This window comes from Stenella coeruleoalba, assembly GCF_951394435.1.
Source record: "Stenella coeruleoalba genome assembly, chromosome: 11".
Lineage (NCBI taxonomy): Eukaryota > Metazoa > Chordata > Mammalia > Artiodactyla > Delphinidae > Stenella > Stenella coeruleoalba.
Window position 1 is genome coordinate 8,878,492 of NC_137157.1, and position 25,279 is coordinate 8,903,770.

The following is a 25,279-nucleotide window of genomic DNA, read 5'->3' on the forward strand; positions in this document are numbered from 1 at the left end:
GAGCTATTTTGAGCATAAAATAGATAAGCATGCAATTATAAATATACAGAAAAACTTATTTATTCATTTATACCTTTTATATGTACAGGTATGGTATATATGGGTATGTTTGAATACACTATCATAAAGGTCTTTCAGATTCCCTAATGGTTGAGCTTAGGATTAAAGAAGTACAACTACGCTGTGTTGGACTTTATAAATACTCTTGATGATTTGTTAGCATCAAGAGAGAGAGGAAAAAAAAAGCAAGTTAGAACCGAATTGTCAACAGAAGCGTAGTACAGTTGACCTTTGAGTAATGTCGGGATTAGGGGTACTGACACCGCCCCCTCCCCCACAATGCACAGTGGAAAATCTTCATATATCTTTACAGTCCACAGTTCCACATCCTCGGATTCACCCAGGCACAGATTGTGTAGTACCGTAGTACATATTTATTGTAAAAAATCCACATATAAGTGAACCCTTGCAGTTAAAACCCATGTTGTTCAACGGTCAACTGTATATTCATTTGTTGATTATGGAAGGTTGATTGATAACACTGGTGCACACTATTAATTTAATAAATATTAATTAACGAAAAATGATTCCATTGGGGAAAATATTACTCATTTTATTTTTATCTTTTATACACTTCTCTTTTTATGTTTGTTCCCTAATGAGTGTAACATATTAGAATAGTAGCTCTTGACATAATTTAATTTATACATAAATAAATGTATATATATATTTGGGGGTGGATGCATGCACAAAAATTTGTTACTGATGGTGTGTTCAGTTGAAATAGTTCAAAACCACTGGGTCTCAGGACTTCCCTGGTGGCGCAGTGGTTAAGAATCCGCCTGCCAATGCAGGGGACACGGGTTCAATCCCTGGTTTGGGGAGATCCCACATGTCGCGGAGCAGCTAATCCCGTGTGCCACAACTACTGAGCCTGTGCTCTAGAGCCCATGAGACACAACTACTGAGCCCGCGCACCTAGAGCCTGTGGCATAGCACAAAGAAGAGTAGCCCCCGCTCACCGCAACTAGAGAAAGCCCACGCACAGCAACGAAGACCCAAAGCAGCCAAAAAATAAATTAATTAAATTAAATTTTTAAAAATTGTATAAAAAAAACCCCATTGGTTCTCGTGATAGAGTCAAGACTCTTAGAGTGTTCCCAATCTACCTTTCTACTCTTATTTCCTTAGTCTTCAATCTAGGACATTGCATCACCAAGCATTCTTAATATATTATTTGCTTATACATCGCTGTGCTTGTATTTAAGATGTTGCTTCTTCCCTGTAATATTCTTTCCTTGCTATCTGCTTTCTGAACTCCTATTTAGTCTTCAGATCCTAGCTCAGAGGCCTTTTCCTTTGCACCCCCAACTCTCGTCTTTTCTTCGCTGGGCAGAATTAATTGCTGCAACACTTTATTCATAATATAAGAGTGGTATTTTTTACAGTGTATCTTATCTACTATATATATCTCTCCTTAGCTAAATTCTGAGGGTGTATACCATATGTTAATCATCTTTTTACCATCAGGCCTTGGCACATAATAGATAATCAATAAATTTTTACTAATGAAAATCATAAAAATAATAAGAGACTTGAAGAAAGGAATGTGATCATTGAAAAACTAATCAGTAAGAATGATTTTGTTCAGTCCAAGAAGAAAAAAAGCAGAGAGTGAAGTCTGTAATGGGAAATTAATCGAAGAGAAATTGTAGTGATCCAAGTAATCAACAGCTGGATCCTACCCTAGAAACAGGTTATCAAGAAGAGATAGAGAAAAGATAAAAGTAGAAAATATTATAGAAGAAAGTCTTTTTTTTCTCCATTGGTCTTTACACTTGCTGTTCCCTTTGCCTGGAGTGCCCAGATACCTGCAGTGCTTTCTGCATCCTCCGGATCTCTGCTCAAAAAGTCATCTTGTTAGTGCGGCCTTCTAGATGTACCTTATTTATAAAAAAGCAGCCCCACCCGTTCTTTGTACTGATATGCCCTAGCCACCTTCTCTGTTTTCTTTCTCTTCATAGTATTTCTTATCTGACGTAGGGTATGATTTATCTTATTATTTGTTTATTGTCTGTCTCCTCCTACCAGAAAGTAAGTTTCATGAGTGCAGGAACATTTTATGTCTGCTTCGTCCATGCTCCATCTCCAACATTATAACAGTGCCTATCATATAGAACATGATCAATAATTAATAATAGTGATACTACAGGGGAAAAAATTCAGAAAACAAGTCACAGTAGTTGGGAAACAGGAGAAATTTATTTTCAAATAGTACATTAGTTAACATTTTCAAATAATGTTTTCAGTATGTTTTTCTTCAACTTCCAGACAGCTTTTCAGGTGAAGTAAATTTAAAGCAATGAATAATCTCAAAAAATTTACAATAAATACATGATTTTCCCTATGTTTTCAGACTTTTGGGACACTGTATTATACTTATTGTAGTTCTTTTTAAGGTTAACAGTTGGACACATTACTTTATATTTCGAGATATTTCACCTGAAATACTGGAGGTATATTGTGAGGTAAAGTTCTTTCTTTCCTGTATGGTAATCTAGTTGTTTGAGCATTTTTAGATTTTAATAATAGAGCATTTCCATGTATGGTATCTCATTTGATCCTTACAACATCTTATGAGGAACGTAGGATATGTCTTATCTTTCTTACAGAGATGATGAGTTAACACTCAGATTAAGTTTTTTAGGTAAGGTTGCACAGCTAATTAATGGCTGAACATGATTAAAACATATATATCCTAATACTGTTTAGTTCTATTCTATTATTATGCTACACAGCCTCTCTTAATTTTTAAGGAGTTCTTAAAAATATCCTAATAGTTTCATTGAACTACCAGAATGAACTTAATTAAAATTGTCTGAAAAATACCTGGTTGAATGTTTCATACTACTAAACAATTTATTTAAACAAATTATAGTATTCTTTTTATAAAACCAATTCAGATTCTCAGAAATGCATATTTATAACTTTATGTACTGTTTTATTCTCAATTAGGTAAGTCATGAAGTTGTGGTTAATTTCACTTAAATGGGCCATTTTACATTTATATAAAGTAAATATATTTTATACACATATATTTAAACTAAAGGTAGATTTTTAAAAGGTACATTTTAAAAAACAAATTTTCAGTGTTGTTAAAAAGTTATATTAAGCTATTTTACTAGAAGTAGCATGCCTTGATGACATTACTGCCATTTTAGTTTGCTGCTGTCATTATCAGTCATCTAATTTAGGAAATTAGACAGTTCACATTTATGTTGATGGCTGATTTTGTATAGGCTGCTTCTCTGTGTGTCTTCCAAAACTCAAGGATGAACCCTTACCATTCACCTACCCATTTGCTCACTGAAGTCGTAATGTCTTGGGGTAAGAACAAAGCCTTTTAAGCCGTAGTTAAGAAATTAAAATGTGAAAGGTAAATTTTCTGGAATATGTAATACATTTCTTTATATTTACACTAGCTTATAAATGATTAAAATCAACGTTTTTTGAGAGGGAGTTTGTTTTTTGAGTTCAGGTACTCGTAGAAGGAGAGAAAAACTCAGGTATTTAGGCTTAGAGAAAGAGGAAGCCTGGGCAAATAGGAGAAAAAAGGAATGATAGGGATTTTCTTTTCAAGGCGACTGAAATAAACTGAATAGAGACAAGATACCTGGAAAGAGAAAGTTCAAGAAAAAGAAAACATTTCAAAGTAAAAATATTATTTTAGATCTTGGTTAGCTGTGTTAAGGCTCTAAAAGTCAAAAAACTAAAATTTGGAGGTATTACTTCTCTTACAGAAGGGACTGGATGTGGAGAGTGGGAAGCAACAGTTCCTAGGCAGTGTGATGTAGTGACTGAACACTGTGGAAAAAACTCTAGCTTCAAAGGGCACAGACTTAATTTTTTTCTACAGCTGTCAGACAGCAGTAGTCAGAATTCTCTAACCATTGAACTCACCTGCTAGATGTTGGTGGCTTGACTAATTAATGCAGTGTAGGTGTGCTGATCTATCGAGAGGCTGGTTACTTAACACAATGCTGCTGAGTTCATTTATAGCTTACGTGAGCAAATGTGATTTCCTATAACAAACATTTTTGTAGTCTTGATGAACAAATGAATTTTCTTTAACAACCATATTATAGACTTTTGGGTCATGATAAGCCTGTTCTGTTATTGTTAAAAGTTATATTACTGTGAGTTTAAACAAAACCTTTATACCTAGTTGAATATTTTGGATCGTCTTTTGCTCCTTTTCAACAAATAGAGTCATACTGATAATCATAGTAGCAAGAAGCAAATCATGAATTTATATAAAGTTAACTGTTCCCGTCCAGCCAGTCTTCCCACAGTGCTCTTTGTTTATTGTACTCATATGGACAGCAGACAGTAAACACAAAAGGGCCAGTAACCAGGTTAGGACTTCAGTGCTGTGTCAGCAGAATCATTCTCTTCTCAGGTTCTCATCAAATAAAATAGCTTGCATTTGTATACTAAAGTCAGTCAAATTAAAGTCTATATTTTGTTATTTTTATAGAGCCAATCTATGTTTTCTAGTTTATCAACTTTATGACTTTGGGAAAGTTTCTTACCCACCCTAAACTTTCTTTTCTCATCTGTAAAATGTACTTCATAAACTCTGAGGGTGGTTGTGAGGATTAGAGATAATGTCTGAAAGTCAGGCACATAGAAAGTCATAAGTCAATGTTAGGTAAAAATATTAGCCATTGACATATTTTTACTTTTATTATTTCCTGCAGTGTATATTCACGTTCAAGTAAAGCTTCATGCAAAATGTACCAGAAGTGCTTTCCCACTGCCTGTGGAGTTCACCCATCCGTAGTGCTTTGTCCACACGTCCGTGGTAGCACGCATGGCTCTGCTGTAATGACTTATTTTACCTCAGTCCCTTCACTGGACTGTGGGCGTGTGGAGGGCTGAGATTACTTTAGTTGTATCTCTGTTTCTTCACCTAGTTTGTGGAGGTGTCGAATAAATGTTTGCTGACTGAGTGGCCAGTGGGCTCTTGTAGGCCCAAAGAAGGGATTGATAGCTTTGAGTTTCTCTTTATCTTACATGTTCTTCTGTTTTTCTACAGTGTTTCTAGGTATTGTTTTATTTTTATTTTTATTTATCCTGCTTGGTGTTTGGAGATCATTTTTGACGTGAGGATTCTATGACTTTTCTGTAAAATTCCCAGCTCTTTCTGAATATTGCTTTTTTGTGTGTGTGTGATTACTGTATTCTTCTTTTGAAACTTCTGAGTGACTATTGGGGTCTTGCAATCTGTCCCTTATGACTTTTAGTTAATCTTTTTAATCTTGTTGCCTCTCTGTGCTGTATTTTGGAAGAGTTCCTTAGTACTATTCTTTGATTACCAATTCTCTCTTCAACTGTTAGATTTTGGAGTTTGCCTTGGGTATTGAGGGTTTTTTCTTTTTAATCCCAGTGACTATAGCTTTCATTTCTAGGATTTTAAGTTGGCTCTTTTCATATCTATCTGTTCTTGTTTCATTTCTGCCTATTTTTGTTTTGTCTCATAATTTCATATTCCTTGTTGTGAATGTGATTCCTGTGTTAATCTTTATTTAGTATTTATTTAAGTTCTGTCTTAATACTTATTTAAAATCTTTGTTGTTAGATTTTTAAATCTTACAATAATATAGAATATTGATTTATAGAAGATCCTATAGAATCCTATAGAACATTGATTTCTTTTGGAGTGAATATATGTTTTTTTTGTTTTTTTTTAAAATTTATTTATTTATGACTGTGTTGGGTCTTCGTTTCTTTGCGAGGGCTTTCTCTAGGTGTGGCAAGCGGAGGCCACTCTTCATCGTGATGCGCGGGCCTCTCACTATCACGGCCTCTCTTGTTGCGGAGCACAGGCTCCAGATGCGCAGGCTCAGTAATTGTGGCTCACGGGCCCAGTCACTCCGCGGCATGTGGGATCCTCCCAGACCAGGGCATGAACCTGTATCCCCTGCGTTGGCAGGCAGACTCTCAACCACTGAGCCACCAGGGAAGCCCGAATATATGTTTTAATTGCTGCATTTCCTGGCCATCTTAAGATTTTTTTAAATCTATTTTGGAATTTTAGTTTTCAGGCTTATTTTGGGTGAGAGGTTCTTCCCCGGCTAACCATGTTCACTTTTCCATTTATGCTGATTTTTCAGTTTCCACCTCCAGTACAGCGTTATAAAGGTAGCTCAGGGGTCATGCCCTGTGATGATATGAGGGTGCCACAGATTCAGTTGCTGAGCCAGGGGGTGGCTTAGTTGAGTTCCAGGCCTTAGGGCTGCATTGTGTCCTTCTATTCCCACAGCTACAAATATGTTACAGCCCAGGAACCAATTAGTGGCTGTTTATTTTTTTTCCTTTTCCTTTTTCTTTTCTTTCCAGCCTTCTCTCACAAGCATGGATACCCCCTAACATCAAAGAGTGAGACCACCTCTGGTTCCCTAACACCTGAGGGGCTGAACTCCTGGCCTCCAGATCAAGAGCCCAGCAGCCCTGTGGCTTGAGCCCTGTTCAGTGCTTTTTCATTTCTCTGATATTTCTGGTTCTTGGAGGTTTTTATCTTGTTTTTCAGAACTGGTGATGTCTATTATTGCTGTGCATTTGCAATAGAGCAGAAGGGTACTTTGAAGCATGAACTTACTGTGCCAACTTGACTGAAGGTTTTTTATGAAAATAACTTGATCAGCTATACCGTTTGGGATACTTCTCCTCTTCCTCCGCACTCCACCCCATCCCCACCCCTGAAGGCACTGTGGAGGGTAGATCGGAAAGGAGACTGCAGATGAATAAATGATTTAGAACATCACAGGCCTGAACTAAGAGAAATGGAGAGGAAAGCATGGAATTAGAAGATGGTTAGTAGGTGCAATCAACAGACATGGATTACTAAGTCTGGGGAAGTGAATGTTCATACTTCTGGCTTAGAACGGAAGTAAAACTCACTGAGAAAGGAATATAGGAAGAAGAGTAGATCTTGGCAGGTCAGTGGGTCAGGAACGGAGAGAGGAGTATTATGATGTTTTATAACAAGAAGCCCAATATGTGTTTTTTGGTTTTAAGTCTGGTATGTGTCTTTCTTGCTGATGCATCTCAGTGCCCAATATCTTTGAATTTACCATATTTCCAAACCTTGTTACATGACATTCGGTTGTGAATTTATATAGACTCCTCCCCTGCATTTAGGAAATTTTTCCTCAGCATATTATTTAACAAACGTTTCTTAAGTATCTCTTAAGTGAACAAGTACACTTCTGGCATTCGTGGATGTTATACTCTAATGGAGAAAAAAACATTTATCACATAGGCAGTTAAAAACCGTGGAAGCACTCTGAAAGACAAGTGTAGGTGCTGTGAGAGTGTGTGAAAGCAGAGCCTGGCCATCGAGGCCCTGATGTACATGTAGGGCGAGGCGGAAGAGGGGTTGTCATCTCTCAGTAGAAGGCTTTCCTGAAGAAGTGGAATCTGGGCTGTTCCCTCTGCCTGTATGTCTGCACAGCTGGCTTTTTCTTGCTATTTAAGACTCAGCTGATATGTTACTTCCTCAGTAAGACTTTCCTTGACTGCACCCTGAATTGATGTTAGCATGTCCCTCTGCTTTATTTCCTTTAGAGCATTAATTTTTATCTGAAATTATCTTCATTAGGGACCTTGTCTCTTTTTTCCTCACCTGTGCCCCCACTACTTAGAACATTTCCTGAAACTTAAGTGTTCAGGAAATGATTAAATGACTGTAAAAGTTAACATCCTTGGAACTGGTCTGTTGCATAGTTGATCTAGTGATTTGTATGTCCTTGTCCTTTCAGTTTGGGAGGATTTCTCAAATTGGCTTTTTCCTCATTCATTTTTCTATCTTGTTGACCCTCCCTCACTCCATTGTGTCTTTCTAATGGGGGTTGCCAATGGTAGCATTCCACCCTCTGGCCACGGTGATGAGTATATGACTTTTAAGCTGGGCCACTCAGTGTCATTCTCCTGGATGTTTCAGATTTGAATAAATGAAGAGGGGGACTTCTCAGGTGGCAGCGTGTGAGATGAGAATCTGGAGCTGTCTGCGGTAATATCTACATTCAGATTGAAGAAGTCGACCTGCGAAAGGAGAAAATAAAGGCATTACACAGGGAGAAACAGAGGTGGGAGGCGGAGGGTCCTGGTAGTTTTCCAGTCTTGGCTTCATTTGTATCTGAGGCCCAGTTGCAGCCCCTGGTTTTCCCACGGCCCGTTCAAATTGAGTTTCTGTCACTTATAACCAAAACATTCACAATTAAACAGTATATAGCTTTATTTTTATTTTAACCTTTACCTCAACCAACAAGCTTTTCATCTTGATGTGTTTTACATAGTGTCTTTGGATGTTGATCTCTTAACATAGTTTAATTTCTTATTTCAGAGAATCTGTTTTCTCCCTCCCGCCCTCTCCTCTCTTTGTCTGTCTCCCTCTCCTTGCCTCCTTTTCTCCCTCTCCCCCTTCCCAGTTCCCTTCCCTAGCCCCCCTTTTTTCAAACACAAAGCAGTTGTTGCCTAAGTTTATTCTATTTTCGGTACTATTCTATTTTAGTACTATGTATTCATTCTTTTTTGAAACATATTGGTAAGAAGTAAGTAGACGCCATCTTATTGCTATTGTTATTTCATATCTCATCTCTGTTATTTATCTCAAGCAGGTTTATTGGGCTCTTAGATTTTTTTCACTTTCAACTTTGACGCTTTAAAACATCCAGGTTCCCGCTCTCCAGCATCTCGAGGGTGGTGGGAGGTAGCTAGGGCAGCGGGCAGCTTTGAATGGGAAGTTCACTTCTGGGTGATTTCTTCTCTGTTTTCTGTAAACTCCCGTGGCCCCACCGTCCTGATGCTGCAGGGAGGAGCCCTCCATCATTGACTGGCATTCTGCTTGACATACCTGCTCATCCCTTGAACTACTGCAGCTGTCCTCAAATTCCACCAATCCATGCAGACTCCAAGTAGAATATTCCACATCTGTCCCATAATTTCTAGTTGTAACCTTTTCTAATTAGGAGTGTTGTAAGAAATTATTTCAGGCCAAGCAACTTTCTCAGGCAGCTAAGTTATAAATTGTCAATTAGTATTTTTCATCTATCTGGCTCCACTTGTATTATGTCAAGGAGAAAACTGAGACTTTTTTGGTCATTTGCTCCTTTATTGATTCATTCACTCAGTAAATGTTTATTGAGCATTTACTATGTGCCAATCACTCTTCTAGACACTAAAGAGTCTCTGCCTTCATGGAGCTTGTATTCTAGGCGAGAAAAGAATAAACACGTAAACAGATAACTATATAGAACAGTATTAGGTAGTGATCAGTGCCAGGTTGAAGAGTAAAACAGGGTAAGGGAATAGAGAGTGATGGGGGTGAGGCTGTTTTAGAGAGGATGGACAGAAGGAAAGCTTCTCTGAGGAGGTGACATGTGAGTAGAGACCTGAATGAATCAGGGGTCTAGTCATGCCAAGAGTCCCTGGCAGAAGCAACGGCCAGCACACAGCTCTAAGGAGGTAAAGAGTGTGGTGAGACTGCAGAATAAGGTGGCCAAGGTGGCTGGAGTAGAGGGAGTGAGGGGGAAAGTGAAAGGAGATGAGTCATGAAGTGAAGAATGGGAAGGCACGTCCCCCCACCAAATCAAGCTATGTTAATTATCCGGGAGAAGGTAGTATCTGGTGTGTTGTCCCCAAAGACTGATGGTCACAGCAGGCTTCTATCATGCAGCAGAGTGGTAACCCAAAACACGTGGGATTTTTTGGTTATTGACTGCAAGCCAATCATAGGAAATTAAGAGTGCTGAGTATGATGTGGTTTAAAGCAGTTATCAGAGAAGTTTGGAAGGAAAAAATGGCTAAGAAGTGAGATTAGATAAAATAATCTTGGAAAAGATGGCAACTTGAGCAAAGGTTTTTGACATTGTCCATATCAATCTTAATGAAATGACTGGCACTTAGAGAACATTGGTGGCCCCTGCCGTCTAAATATACCCTGAATTTGACTATTTCTCACTACTTCCACTACTGGTAAATTATAGCTGGAAATATTAACACTTTAATTCATCACACTTGGAGCCCAAAATGAGCATAGTAGTGAATCTTTAGGGACTTTCAGTTTACTTCTGGAAGACATGAGATGTTAATATGAGTTGGTCCCAAGATGTGGAGAGGTATTTCCTTTATCATTTCTCATGGGAGATGGTTGAGAATAGTACTAGTAATACTATATATTTGAATGAGTATAATTTTATATCTGTGAATTAACCTGAAGAGGTATACAGTTTTCAGATAGGAAACTCAGGCTTAGACAGACCACCTAACTGGCTCAGAGTCACTCCGATGGTTAAGGACGACAGCAGCATTATTAGAATTCTGGTCTTAGACTGTCCTCTGGCACTCTATTAATGGCATCATGTTATTTTGATAGGATGTTATGTCAGAGACAAGCCAATTGCCCTCCCTTGTATCCCTAAGTTATACACAATGTTGATTGTGTATATACACAATGTTGTGGGTACACCTGCCCATCCATCATCCATCCATCCATCCATCCACCCATCTTTGTATTTCTCTATCTGCTTCTCTCTTCTATCTATAACGGTTTATTTTCCCCTATGCTTTACAAATTTGGATCATGCTATGCATATTACTTTAAATCTTTAGCCATATGTCATGGTCATACATACATACAGTATGTCATACATACATGACATACTGACCTAGAAGGTCAGTACATCTAGATCTGATTCATTCCTCTGTATGCCTGTATTGTTTGATTTATTGAAGAGTATATATTGCTTTCAAAAGGAAAATCCAATACCATATTTAAGGTGAAAAATGTAATGTCAGTGTGTGATATGATTTCATCATATGATTATTTACTTCTTAGAGCATGAGAAAAGGAGTACAGTTATTGACAATTTAATGAAACTTAAATTTCCCTCTACATTTGCTAGAGAATATTTTGCTTTGCTTACATTTTCATTTTTTCCTAATTTTCTTTAGAATAAAACTTAATTGTAGCCTTAATTAATATTTTCTTTTCTAACCCAATTAATGTATTTTTCAGGTTATTATATCCGGGAAAAGTCTAAGCAAGTTATAACGTTGCTGACGAATGAACAGTTGCTGCATAGAGAGAGGAGAGTAGCATGTCGGACTAGACAGCGTACCTCCTACTCTGTGACATTTCCTAAAAGATTACCTGGTACGGGTAACTCACCAACAGCATGTGCTTCTGCTCCCGCACCAGAAATCCCTGCTTCAGAGAAGAAGTGTAAGCTTCTTAAGGCGGCAAGGCTACATAATAAAAGTGCGTATAATGGGCATTGGCCTAGAGTGCAATAGGTATCATTTAAGAACAGCTAAAACATATAAAACATTAGGTTTTAGTACTGAAGCATTAATACTGTATTAGTACTACTATTACTGTATTAGACATTATACTGCAGAGAACAATGATGAAAGATACTATTCAGGAGAAAATTTTATGACTATTTTCTGAATGTGTTTATCTGGGATTCAAATAAAATGTTTTTGAGCTTTAAAGGTATGAAACTAGTGACTACCCTATTTGGCATCGTGATTCAGTTTTAAGATGTTAATCATAACTGGAGAGTGAAGAACTGTTTTCTGAGACTAGGGGTCTGGTTGTGTGTGCATTTGCACTATTTGATCCTCCAAATGAAGAAATTGACATTTTAAAAAATGTGCCTCAAAATTCTGAAAGTGCTCTAAAACTCTTCGAGGACAATACCCTGTGTTATATAACCCTTTCCTTTGCCTAAAACTTTAAATCTGGACTACTGAACCTGAAAAAGAAGGCACTTATTTATAATGTTATCATAGAAATCAGCAGGAAAATGCAGTTATCTTTTCTACTGAATTTGCTAAAACATAAAGGAAAGTCATTTTGCTCTAACTTCTCTAGTACAAACCCTGTTATTAAATTGTGTGTAAAGAATGGACAGTTTGAGGAAGCAAAAACATTAATGAAATGTGACTTACGTAGCTGTCCCTTGAAAGGAACTACACTTTGTGCCGTAAGTGAGGGGCATAGTAGGAGTAACGTAGAGTTAAAAGCATTTTCAAAGGCCTGCCTCCCAGCTTTATCATGTAATTCTATTAAGCAACATCTTGAAAGAGAGATATTCCAAGTGTCAGTTAAATATTGAAATTTTAAAATGTTAATAGTAATACCAACACAAACCCATCCTGCTAAAAATCATTAAAGTACTACTGTAAGTCAGAAGTTCTCAAATGTTCACTCAATTTGTACTTGTGTGGACTGGGGCAGTTGAAAGATAGTAAAAGAGGTGGGCATTGTAATTACAATAGTAAATACCAACCAAATGCTTCTGAAAGTCACGGAACCTCTTTCTTTAGGGTACCCAGTACTTTGAAATAAATCTCGAAAGAGACACATTCTGAAATTTTCTCATAGAAGCCTTAAATTCAAACTGATACTAGAAAAAAGTAACAGAGTAAAATAACCAATTATGACTCATCTAGAGTTTCTTCACCTCTTTTGCTACTTCTCTGTTACCTTTCTTGTTCTTCCTTCCTCCATTTCTTTTCCTATTCTTTTCTTTCATTATAAACATATTTATTAAATTTATAATTTGAAATTTGGATATCTAGCAGAAATTTGGAGCTATAGCAGTGAGTAAAACAAAGTCCCTTTCATCATGGAGCAAATATTCTAGTGACAGAGATGGATATTAAACACACATAAACAAAATAGATATAAAATATTATGTCAGGTAGTGTCAAGTCCTATAAAGAGAAGAAAAGCAGTGACAGGACAGAGAGTGACAGGGATGCTTTATTTTAGGTCAGGTAGGGAGGGAAGGCCTTTTGGAGGAGGCAGATATTTAAACAGAGACTTGTATGAAGTGAGGGAACAATCCAGGTATATCTGGGGTGTTCCGGCAGAGGGAACAGCAGGTGCAGACGCTCTGAAACGGGAGCAAGCTTGGCTCACTTCACTGTAAGCTTAGGAAATGAGTCCCTAAATTGCTACAGAACTAGCTCAACTCTGAGCCATTATTATGATACATATAAGAAAATCTAGCTTATTGCTTTATAGTCACTGCTTTTAAAAAACCCAAAATGGTATTTCCCCACTTGGTAACAGCTTCTTATTCACTAGGCTGAGCTCTGTATATCTTTTGACTATTTAAAAAAAAATCAATCTACTTGCAAATGAAGAAGTTTTGCTGCAATTAATTTTTTTTCATACCACAAACATGTACTGAGTACCTACTTACTATATGCCAGACACTGTTCTAGGCCTGGTAAGCAAACTGGGTGTATTTCTGCTCTCATAGAGGTTATATCTAGTGATGGGCTTTCAGTCTGTTTCAAAAACGGTGTTCAAAAAGAGTTTTGGTGAGTGAGAGCATCGTTGAAGTGCATCTGTAGTAAGATTTAAAGTGAGTAGTGAATGTTTGGATATAAAACTGTAGTAAGTTTGTTAAAAATCTGTTACATTATTTTAAATTTTCATTTATCCATTACTGTGTATAATACACATACATAGTAGACATATAGATGTGCGTGTTTGTGTTCAAAAAAGAGAAATTAGAGTAAGTAAGCTTGGCAGTACTAACCATATCCACGTAGGCATTTGAATCGGAAACTGTATTTTAAAAGAAGAAAGAAAACTGACAGTTTGGTTGGGTGGGGGGAAAATAAGAAAATTTACTAGGTGGGCATTATTAATGGGTTAGAAGAAGTAGCAAATGAAAATTTGAAGGTGGGTAGATCAGTTAAAGTTAGGTGCACCCACAAGTGACAGTATTAGGCCACAAAATTGGTAGTGGTGTAAACATAATAGGAATTTCGCTCTTCTAAAATAATCCAGAACTAGGTATTCTAGGATTGATGTGGCTCTCCATGATGTTAGGCCTCTTTCTGTCTTGTTGCTCCACCAAACTCAGCATGTAGCTTCCACTTTAGGTGGAAGGTGGCTGCTTGACTCCAGCCATCACATCTGCCTTCTAGCCAGTAGGAAGGAGGAGGGGTTGAAAATATGAATGCCCTTTCCCTTTAAGGACATTAATGGAAGTTGCCCGTGACATTTTGGCTTACATGCTACTGTTTAGCACTTAGTTACATGGACGCTCCCAGCTTTAAGAGAGGCTGAGAAATGTAGTCTTTATACGAACCAACATGTGCCCAGATGAAAGAAAATCTATTGTTAAGGAAGAAGGAGAGAATAAATATAGGAGACAACAAATAGTCCCTACCATAGTAGGAAAGAATACAAGAAATGAATTAATCGTGGTAACGTATGGTTGTCAGATTAAAAGGCATAGAGAATATAAATTTTAATATGTAGAAAAATGTGGGCAGATAGTTGAGAGTACTCAGCACAGTTTATAAAGGACATAATGAACAGCATTTGGAAATTTCAATTTGATATGACTTGCAACTAGGATCCATTGTAGGCCTTGGAGAACAGAAGGGATGTTTAGCTTAGTCACAGAACTTAGCTTTCTTATTACTGAAAACAGCTGTTGGTGGGAGATAATTCTTACTGCTTTGTGTAGACATGAAGGAGATACAAATTTGAGGGAAGCTTTATAAGAGACAGTTATTTCAATCCAGGTATCCAGGACCTGATCTAGGGTTATGGAAATGAGGGACAGGTAATGTTTAAAGACAGAATCTAGAAAGGAAATGGGTGGGTAGATGATGTATTGGAGAAGAAAGGGAGAAATTGAAAATGACTCTAACATTTGAGTTAGAGAAAATGGAGGCAAGTGATGGTATCATACAGGTAAATTTCCATCAGAAGGAATTTAAAGACTCCTCTAAATAATTTAGTTATAATGAAATGTAAAATTGAATGCATTGCTAGAAATCTGATACCCTGGCTTTAGGATCCAGAGCTGAAACAGCTGTGCCTCACTTCTTTGTGGTGAATTAGCAAGGAGAAAAAAGGTACTTTAGGGAAGGTGTTATACACACATCACTACTTCTACTTCTTTTTACCTGTTCCTGGTTGTTTCCCCCATGTTAATTAATTCTGGTAGATAGCTTGGGTAGTTTTTGTTTAAATGATTTTGTTGTTCGAAGGAAGAGATGAGCTGAAGGATAATTGCAGCTTGATTGGTAAGGCAGAAAGCTATATAAAGCACAGTGGTAACTCAGCTTCTCTGAGCTGTAAGCATCAGACTTAGGTCCTTTCCTTAGAGGTAATAATTATAAAAACTATCACCAGAGACATTGCTTACAACTAGACTAGCAAAGCATGACCTCTGTGGATCATCCAATCTTCCATAAAGAGCTCTTTACTGGCATTATTCTTTGCAATGGAACTTTACCTGTATTAGAGAAGGATTACTCTGGCCTATGGTAAATGTAATAACATTCTACGTCATGGAAGTATTTCCCTAAAAATGGTATATGATTCCTGTTGGACCAAAAGTTAAACTTCAAAGTAGTTGTCATACTTTTTTTAAAACTTTTTCATTGATTTTAATATCATATTAGTTGGAAAGGATACCTCACAGAGAGCAACATACACAATAAACTCATGGGAGAGGTTCAATAATGATATGAGATAGAGACCTGTATTTCAATTAGTCTCTTTAATATTACTGATTGGAGGACAGGGCTGACCTCTTTTCATATCCGCTTAGCTTTCCCTTATTTTGAACCCCATGATGTGGCTGATCAACAGCTTCTACTGTGGCTAGAAGTGTAGACTCTGCCATTTTCTTGTTCATTGCTGTGGCATTTTGGCATTATTTTCAATCCGGCATCATTTCACTATGTGAATCTCTAAACCACTTGTCCATCGGTGAAGATTATTTCAGCTAAAACTAGATCATATAATCCATAATGTCCTTTAATCAAGCACATGCATATGATCCTCCATCTTAAAACAAAACCTTCTCTTGACCCCATATTCCCCTCCAATTATTACCCCATTTCTCTGTGCCCCTTTTCATCTCAACTCTCAAAAAAAGCCTGCTATGCTCAATTTCTCTTTTTCTGTTCGTTCTTGAACCCAGTCAGGCTTGAGTTCTTACCATCCTACCAAAATAACATGTGTCAAGATCACCATCTTACTGGAGAAGTATCACACAGCTGCTAATCAGTTGTCATACTTTTATAAGGAAAACACCAGTGTTGATAGTACTTCCCACAGTGAACTTTGTACTTAGAGACTTGATGTAGAGTCGTACTTGGTTGCCTTGTCACATACAGTCTCAGTGGCAGGGCTTATGGTATACAAATGGTGGTTGCTACTAAAACATTTACGTTGGTGAATGTTCAAGCAGTGATTTTTTTTAAATTTAAAAACAAATGTATAAAAAAGAAAATAATAATAACTTATACCCCTACCCACCCTAAACCAACTGCTGTTAACATCTTAGAATATTTGCTTCTAGTCTGCTTATTTTTCTTCTTTTGTTTTTGTTTCGGAAAAATCCCTCTTGTAAAAAAAAAAAATACAGGCCCATTGTAAAGAATTAGTCACTTCCAATCCCATCGCTGAGAAATAGCCATAATTAATATCAGATGAACATAAATTCTAGGCATCTTTCTATCCATTCACACATATAGGTATAAAGATGAATAACTAGAAAGAAATTGTTTTTATAAAAATGGAATTGTACTAGATGCTAAGTTTCACTACAAATATTTCAGGTCTACTTCTGGCAATAACACTTACTAGGAGCTCCAAGAAACTCATTTATTGCACAACAATCAAAGACTAGAAATGATACACTGAGACATTTCTGGCCTCACCAGAGGTATGGGAAGTCCCTAAGGATCTCTTCTTCTAAAATTTTTAATTAATTAATTAAATTAAATAAATGAAATAAGAACAGGACACGTGAGCTCAGGTGAAAGTGACTTGGAGCTGGTGCCTGTGGGACACTGCAGGTGACTGCAGAGGTTGAGTTGCTTAAGGGCAGTTATTAGTAGTTAAGAAAATGAATTTTGGGCCTGCCTTTAGCATTGGGAAGGAAAGCATGGGATTACTGTGCTGAACCCAGACCCTCAAGAGGGGGCTGAATTGATTCTGGGTAGTTCTCTCTGCAAGAAGAAAACGTGTTCAATTCACAAGTTAGGTCCATAGGATTCACACCAATTAAAGTCAGGCAATGAGCTCACAATCTGTTTCACCAAACACAGGAGAAAGTAATTAGCAAAGAACATATCTAGTCCCCCACAGACTGTAGATATTAGAAAGGTTGAATACATAATGTAGAAGAACTATGTATTTAAATATTTAAATAAATAAAGGATGTAATCACAGTGTTGATAATGGGGGAGGCTATCCACGTGTGGAGCAGGAGGTATATGGGAAATGTCTGTACCTCCCTCTCAATTTTGTTCTAAACCTAAAACTGTTCTAAAAAATAAAATGTTTAAAAAAGAAATATACAAAAGCACAACTGTCAAAACCAGACTTGCACTTTTCTAAATTAATCCAATTATTCAAATGTCAGTTATGTCTCTCACAGCCTGGGTTCTTGGGCTGAACTAAACTCTTAAGAATTAAAACTGTTTTACTTCAAAAAAAAAAAGATTATTAGGATGAATGTATGAATTTGAAAAATGGGTACTTACAGAAATGAGAAATACCATCGAAATAAAAAACTTAATTTAGTGAACTAGAGGATATATCCAATGTAAATAGAAAATATGAAAGCAATGTTTAGACATAGAGGATACATCTACAGAGGAATGACAATTACCATGCCAGTAAAAGTAAACTCTTCTCCTCCATTACAATGGAGGCCAAAGGACAGTGATACAATATATTCACAGTGCAGAGAGAAAATAACAGCCTATATTTGTGTACTCAGCAAAACTATCATTCAAGGCTGAGAGTGAAATAGTCATTCTCAGATAAGTACAAAAACAGAGTTTACCACCATGAGACCTATAATTAAAGAATATACTTCAAAGAGAAGGAAAATTATTCCAGAAGAATGGTTGGAGATGTAAGGGGGTGTGATTAACAAATAGTCAACATGTATATAGAATAAAATAAACACTTTCTGTGTAAAATAATAATGTCTAACTTTCGAGTTTAAAAAAAAGACAGCTAAAATAGTGGATAACCATGGGAGTGGGTCTACAGAATTATAGTATTCTAAGTTCCTTGTATATTTTGAGAAATGGGTAAGGATATTATTTGATGTTAAACATTTAAAGGTAAATGTGCATGATAAACTTTCAAGGGTAAATGCTAAAAGAAGAGAAGTAGAGTGTGTAAATTCCAAAGTAGCAAGAAAAAAATGGAATGAAAAATATTTTTTAATTTTATAAAGGGTAAGAAGCGTAGATAAAGTGGGGCAAATGGAAATAAAAAAGTAAAATGGTAGAAATTAGTCCAAATATATTAATAATCACAATAAATATCAGTGGGTTAAATTCATCTGTTAAAAGGCAGAGATTATCAAATTGGGGGAAAATAAATCCAGATATATATATATGCTGCAAGCATAAGTTCACATAAAGGTTGAAAGCAAGTAGGTGGAAAAAGATAAACCAGGCATTATACTAAGGAAGCTAGTATAGCTACATTAATATCAGACAAAGTAGAATTTAAAGCCAAGAGCATTATTAACGAGAATGATAAAAGGTTTAATTCCCCAGGAAGACATAACATTTCTAAGTGTGAATATAACCAATAAAATAACTTCAAAGTATATAAAGCAAAAATTGGTAGAACTACAGGAAGAAATGGAAACATCTACCATTATAGTAGATGATTTCAAAATCTCTCAATTTTCGATAAGTAAATAAAACATTTTTTAAAGTATGGATTTTATAATTGATTATATGTTATTAAGAAAGTCTTAACATTTCAAAGAATCTGTATCACGCAGAGCACTTTTTCTAGCAAAAATGCAATTTAGTTTGAGTATTAAAAACGTAAATAAAAAATTTTCATACGTTTGAATGTGGAGGTATTCTATTTAGAATCAGGTAGAAGAAAAAGTTCCCATTCTCCTTCTGTTCAGTTTTATACTGGAGGTTCTAGCCATGACAATAAAACAAGTAAGTGAAATTTAAAACATAAGTATTGAAATGGAAGAAATAAATTTATTTGCAGATGAAAAGATTTTCATACAGAAAACTTGAAAAGATCTACAGACATATTAGAAATAATAAGAGAGTTTTAGCAAAATGGCTGGCTGTAAGGTCAAAATAAATTGTTTATTGAAATAATCAAAAATATTAAGTATCAGTTGTCTCCAAATTGCATAAATTTAGTGGAGGGTTTCTCAAGCTTGGTACTATTGACATTTTAAGTCAGATAATTCTTTGATGTGGGGACTGTCCTGTGCAGTGTAGGATGTTCAGCATTACCTCTGGCCTCTACCCACTAGATGCTATTAGCACACATCCCTTCCTTTTGTGAGAACCAGAAGTGTCTGCAGACATTGTCAAATGTCCCCTGGGGGCCAAAATTGCCCCCAGTTGAGAATCACTGATTCAGTGCATTTACAATCAAAGTCCCAAAGGATTCAAAAATTGAATTTGATCAGCTGATTCCAAAAATTTATCTGAAAGGATCAGAAGCTCAAGCATATCCAAAATGTTCCTGAAGAAGAATAAGGTGGAGAGCTTGCCTTTCTAGATAACAAGAATAGAGCAACAGTAATCATGGTAGTGTGGTATTGATGCAGGGATGGGTGCATGGCCAATGGAACAAACTATAGAGCCCTGAAAACAGACCTGGGCAACTATGTTATCTCAGTGTATGACAGAGGTGGCGTTTCACATTGGTGGGGAAAGGATGAACTGCTTAATAAATAATACCAGGGAAATTATTTATCCATATTGAAAAAAATGAAATTAGGTCTCTACCTCATATCATGCACAAGAACAAATCCTGGAGGAATTAAGAACTTAAAAGTGAAAAAATAAAACTTCAAAATGTTAGAAGAAAATATAGGAGAATATCTTTTTCACATTGGGATAGGGAAGAATTTCTTAAACATAACCAAAAATGATCAAACTATTTTAAAAAAGGTATTTATAACTTTGACTATTGTGGTAGGTAGAATTCTGTGAATAAACCCCAATGACCCTCACCTTTATTTAATGCCTTCCCCTTTGAATGTGAGCATAACCTGTGAAGTATGATGAATTATCACTCCCATGATTATGTTACATTATATGTCAAAAAGGGAGGGTCCAGGTGGACTTAATGTAACCACATGAACCCTTTAAAGGCAGAGTTTTCTCGAGCTGGTGTTAGAAGAAGTCAGAGAGATTCCAAGAGTGAGAAGGATTTGATGCACCCTTACTGGCTTGAAGATGTAGTGATGAGGAATGTAAACGGTTTCTAGAAGCTGAGAGTGATCCCTGGTTGCCACCCAGCAAGGAAATGGGAACCTCAGTCCTACAACCATGAGAAACTGAATTCTGCCAACCACCTGAATGCTCCTGGAAGTGTTTTCTTCCCCTGAGTCTCCAGATGAAAGTCCAGCTTGGCTGACACATCGATTTTGGCCTTGTGAGACTCAAAGCAGAGAACCCAGTCAAGCCTGCCTGGGCTTCTGACCTACAGAACTGTGACATAATAAATAGGTGTTGTTTTGAGCCACTAAGTTTGTGGTAATTTTTGGCAGCAATAGAAAACTAATAAAACTATTAAATTTAAGAATTTTCTCCTCATCAAAAAACACCATATAAAAAAGTGAAAAAGATAGTCACAAACTAGGAGAAAATTTTCTGACACGTATAACTGACAAGGATTAGTTTCCAGAATACATAAAGAATTCCTATAAAACAAGAAGAACAGGGCTTCCCTGGTGGTGCAGTGGTTGAGAGTCCGCCTGACGATGCAGGGGACGTGGGTTCGTGCCCCAGTCTGGGAAGATCCCACATGCCGCGGAGCGGCTGGGCCCGTGAGCCATGGCCGCTGAGCCTGTGCTCCGCAACGGGAGAGGCCACAACAGTGAGAGACCCGCGTACTGCAAAAAAAAAAAAAAAAAAAAAAAAACCAACAAGAAGAACAGCCCATTTGAAAAATAGGAAGGAGATATGGAAAGCATTTCCTAAAAGAGAGGAGGAAATATGTAAGACCAGGAAACATATTTTTTTAATGCTTAACGCTGTGATGTTATATAGTACCAACAAACAATTATAAAATGAAATATATGAAAACACACAATTTACAATAATTTCAAAAACCATCTAATGCCATATTGTGAGGAATTTCCTTCTGTTCCTTGTGCTACATTTTCTTCTACATTTGGAATCTTTTTTTTTTTTTTTTTTTTGCATACCATCTCTCGCTCTCTTACTCCTCGTCTCTTTTCTTTTTTTCTACTGGAATGTATTTGTTTAGTTGCCAGGTCATTTCTTTACATCTGATGATGCTCAGGTAGCTCTGACTAGGCACTGTTTTGAAAGCAATAGAGAATCCTGGTTAAGCACTCAGGTTCTGGAGTCCTACTGCCTGGATTGGAATCCTGATTCAGATTGTGTGGATTGTATGACCTTGGACATGCTACTTAAAACTTCATGCTGCAATTTCATCTTCTGTAAAATGGGGATGATACAGCTCCTATTACAGAGTTCTTGTAAGAAGTAAATGGGTTAATAGAGGTACTGTATAGCACAATAGACTTTGTTGGTTATTTGCGCAGGTGTGATTTCTTGGCTCTTTGTACCATATCTGAGACCAGTTTGTTTTCTCCACCAAGTTGCGGTTTGTGGGCTATTTATTTTATCCACTTTTCTGGAGCAAGGAGGAATAGGGGCCTTCATTAGGCCATATGCAACCTTGTTTAGAATATGGGACTTCCGAGTCTTTTGTACAAGATCCTGCTCATTCTATCAAGTTGGGAAATGTGCCCCATTCCCATCAGGTGGGGAGAGACCCTCAACTTCAGATCCTTCACCCAATTCAATGTGAAACTATGGCTTTCACTTTCATTTAAGTGTCAGCATCTTTATTTACTAACTCTGTTACACCTATTTATTTTCTTTAGCTGTTTCCACCTCTTTTCAGTCATAAGGAAGGAAAATAGCATTGTCCATTCAGTTCCCTTTTTTTTCCAGATATGAGAATATTGATGAGAAATCTCAGAATCTTGTCAACTCATCGGTATCACCTTTGGGAGAGAGGGGATGTCCTAGATTTTGTTTCTTTCCTTGGCCACCAGTTATTTATTTTTTTCTTTTAAAATTACCTTTAGGTACATCTGTTTCCATGTCAGATTGCTACTGTAAATTTTTTGGATTAGCTTTTTTTTTTTCCTTTTTTCATCTTTATTGGAGTATAATCACTTTACAATGTTGTGTTAGTTTCTGCTGTACAACAAAGTGAATCAGTTATATGTATACATATATCCCAATATCCCCTCCCTCCCACCCTCCCTATCCCACTGAGGGTAGTTGTGCACGAAGGCTCTTAAAAAAGAGGGCAAAATCCCTTGATAAAGCAGTTTTGATGGTTTCTAATATATTTTTAATAGATCTTTATTGGAGTATAATTGCTTCACAATACTGTGTTAGTTTCTGTTGCACAACAAAGCACATCAGCCATATGCATACACATGTCCCCATGTCCCCTCCCTCTTGAGCCTCCCTCTCATCCTCCCTATCCCACCTCTCTAGGTCGTCACAAAGCACCCAGCTGATCTCCCTGTGCTGTGCAGCTGATTCCCCCAACTCTATTTTTCTTTCTCAGCATTGCTTTGGCTATTCAGAGTCTTTTGGGTTTCCATACGAATTGTAAAATTTTTTGTTCTAATTCTGTGAAGAATGCTGTTGGTAGCTTGATAGGGATTGCATTGAATCTGTAAATTGCTTTGGGTAGTATATTCATTTTCACAATATTAATTCTTCCAGCCCAAGAAGATGATATATTTCTCCATCTGTTTATGTCATTTTTGATTTCTTTCATCAGTGTTTTATAGTTTTCTGAGTACAAGTCTTTTGCCTTCTTAGGCAGGTTTATTCCTAGGTATTTTATTCTTTTTGTTGCAGTGGTAAACGGGAGTGTTTCCTTAATTTCTCTTTCTGATTTTTCGTTGTTGGTGTATAGGAATGCCAGAGATTTCTGTGCATTAATTTTGTATCCTGCCACCTTACCAAATTCATTGATTAGCTCTAGTAGTTTTCTGGTGGCATCTTTAGGATTTTCTATGTATAGTGTCATGTCACTGGCAAACAGTGACAGTTTCACTTCTTTTCCAATTGGTATTCCTTTTATTTCTTTTTCTTCTCTGATTGCTGTGGCTAGGACTTCCAAACTGTGTTGAATAAGAGTGGCAAGAGTGGACATCCTTGTATTGTTTCTGATCTTAGTGGAAATGCTTTCAGTTTTTCACCATTGAGTATGATGCTTGCTGTGGGTTTGTCATATATGGCCTTTATTATGTTGAGGTAGGTTCCCTCTATGCCCATTTTCTGGAGAGTTTTTATCATAAATGGGTGTTGAATTTTGTCAAAAGCTTTTTCTGCATCTATTGAGATGATCATATGGTTTTTATTCCTTAATATGTTAATGTGGTGTATCACATTGATTAATGTGCATATATTGAAGAATCCTTGCACCCCTGGGATAAATCCCAGTTGATCATGGTGTATGATCCTTTTAATGTGCTGTTGGATTCTGTTTGCTAGTATTTTGTTCAGGATTTTTGCATCTATGTTCATCAGTAATATTGGCTTATAGTTTTCTTTTTTTGTGATATCTTTTTCTGGTTTTGGTATCAGGGTGATGGTGGCTTCGTAGAATGAATTTAGGAGTGTTTCTCCCTCTGCAATTTTATGGAAGAGTTTGAGAAGGATCAGTGTTAGCTCTTCTCTAAATGTTTGATAGAATTTGCCTGTGAAGCCATCTGGTCCGGGACTTTAGTTTGTTGGAAGATTTTTAATTACGGTTTCAATTTCATTACTTGTGATAGGTCTGTTTATATTTTCTAATTCTTCCTGGTTCAGTCTTGGAAAATTGTACCTTTCCAATAATTTGTCCATTTCTTCGTGGTTGTCCGTTTTATTGGCATATAGTTGTTTGTAGTAGTCTGTTATAATCCTTTGTATTTCTGCAGTGTCAGTTGTGGTTTCTCCTTTTTCATTTCTAATTTTATTGATTTGTGTCCTCTCCCTTTTTTTCTTGATGAGTCTGGCTAAGCTAAGGGTTTATCAATTTTGTTTATCTTCTCAAAGAACCAGCTTTTAGTTTTATTGATCTTTGCTATTGTTTTCTTCGTTTCTATTTCATTTATTTCTGCTCTGATCTTTATGATTTCTTTCCTTCTACTGACTTAAGGTTTTCTTTGTTCTTCTTTCTCTAGTTGCTTTAAGTGTAGGGTTAGATTGTTTATTTGAGATTTTTCTTGTTTCTTGAGGTGAGATTGAATTGCTATAAACTCACTTCTTAGAACTGCTTTTGCTGCACCCCATAGGTTTTGGGCCGTCGTGTTTTCGTTGTCATGTGTTTCTAGGTATTTATAAATTTCTTCTTTGATTTCTTCAGTGATCTCTTGGTTATTTAGTAGCACACTGTTATTTAGTAGCACACAAATACTCCATGTATTTGTGTTTTTTACAGTTTTTTTCCTGTAACCGATTTCCAATCTCATAGCTGTGGTCAGAAAAGATGCTTGATACGATTTCAATTTTCTTAAATTTTCTGAGGCTTGATTTGTGACCCAAGATGTGATCTATCCTGGGGAATGTTCTGTGTGCACTTGAGAAGAAAGTGTATTCTTCCAGTTTTGGGTGGAATGTTCTGTAAATATCAATTAAATCTATCTGGTCTATTGTGTCATTTAAAGCTTGTGTTTCCTTATTTATTTTCTGTTTGGATGACCTGTCCATTGGTGTAAGTGGGGTGTTAAAGTCCCCTACTATTATTGTATTACTGTCAATTTCTCCTTTCATGGTTGTTAGCATTTGCCTTATGTATTGAGGTGCTCCTATATTGGTACATAAACATTTATAATTGTTATATCTTCTTCTTGGATTGATCATTTGATCATTATGTAGTGTCCCTCCTTAACTTTTGTAACATTCTTTATTTTAAAGTCTATTTTATCTGATACGAGTATTGCTACTCCAGCTTTCTTTTGATTTCCATTTGCATGCAATATCTTTTTCCATCCCTTCACTTTCAGTCTGTATGTGTCCCTAGGTCTGAAGTGGGTGTCTTGTAGACAGCATATATATGGGTCTTGTTTTTGTATCCATTCAGTCAGTCTGTGTCTTTTGGTAGAGGCATTTAATCCATTTACATTCAAGTTTATTATCGATATCTATGTTCCTATTA

The 25,279-nt window shown here is 36.6% G+C and overlaps 1 protein-coding gene across 4 annotated transcripts in view; it reads left to right on the top strand.

The window, feature by feature from the left end:
* Positions 1–25,279, top strand: part of ENTHD1 (ENTH domain containing 1) — a 103,039-nt gene that overhangs the window by 9,841 nt on the left and 67,919 nt on the right. For all 4 annotated transcript variants that reach the window (XM_079936870.1, XM_079936872.1, XM_079936873.1 and 1 more), the window contains exon 3: positions 11,081–11,323. In XM_079936870.1, the coding sequence (XP_079792996.1) occupies positions 11,081–11,323 (243 nt within the window). The remainder of the gene's footprint in view (positions 1–11,080; positions 11,324–25,279) is intronic.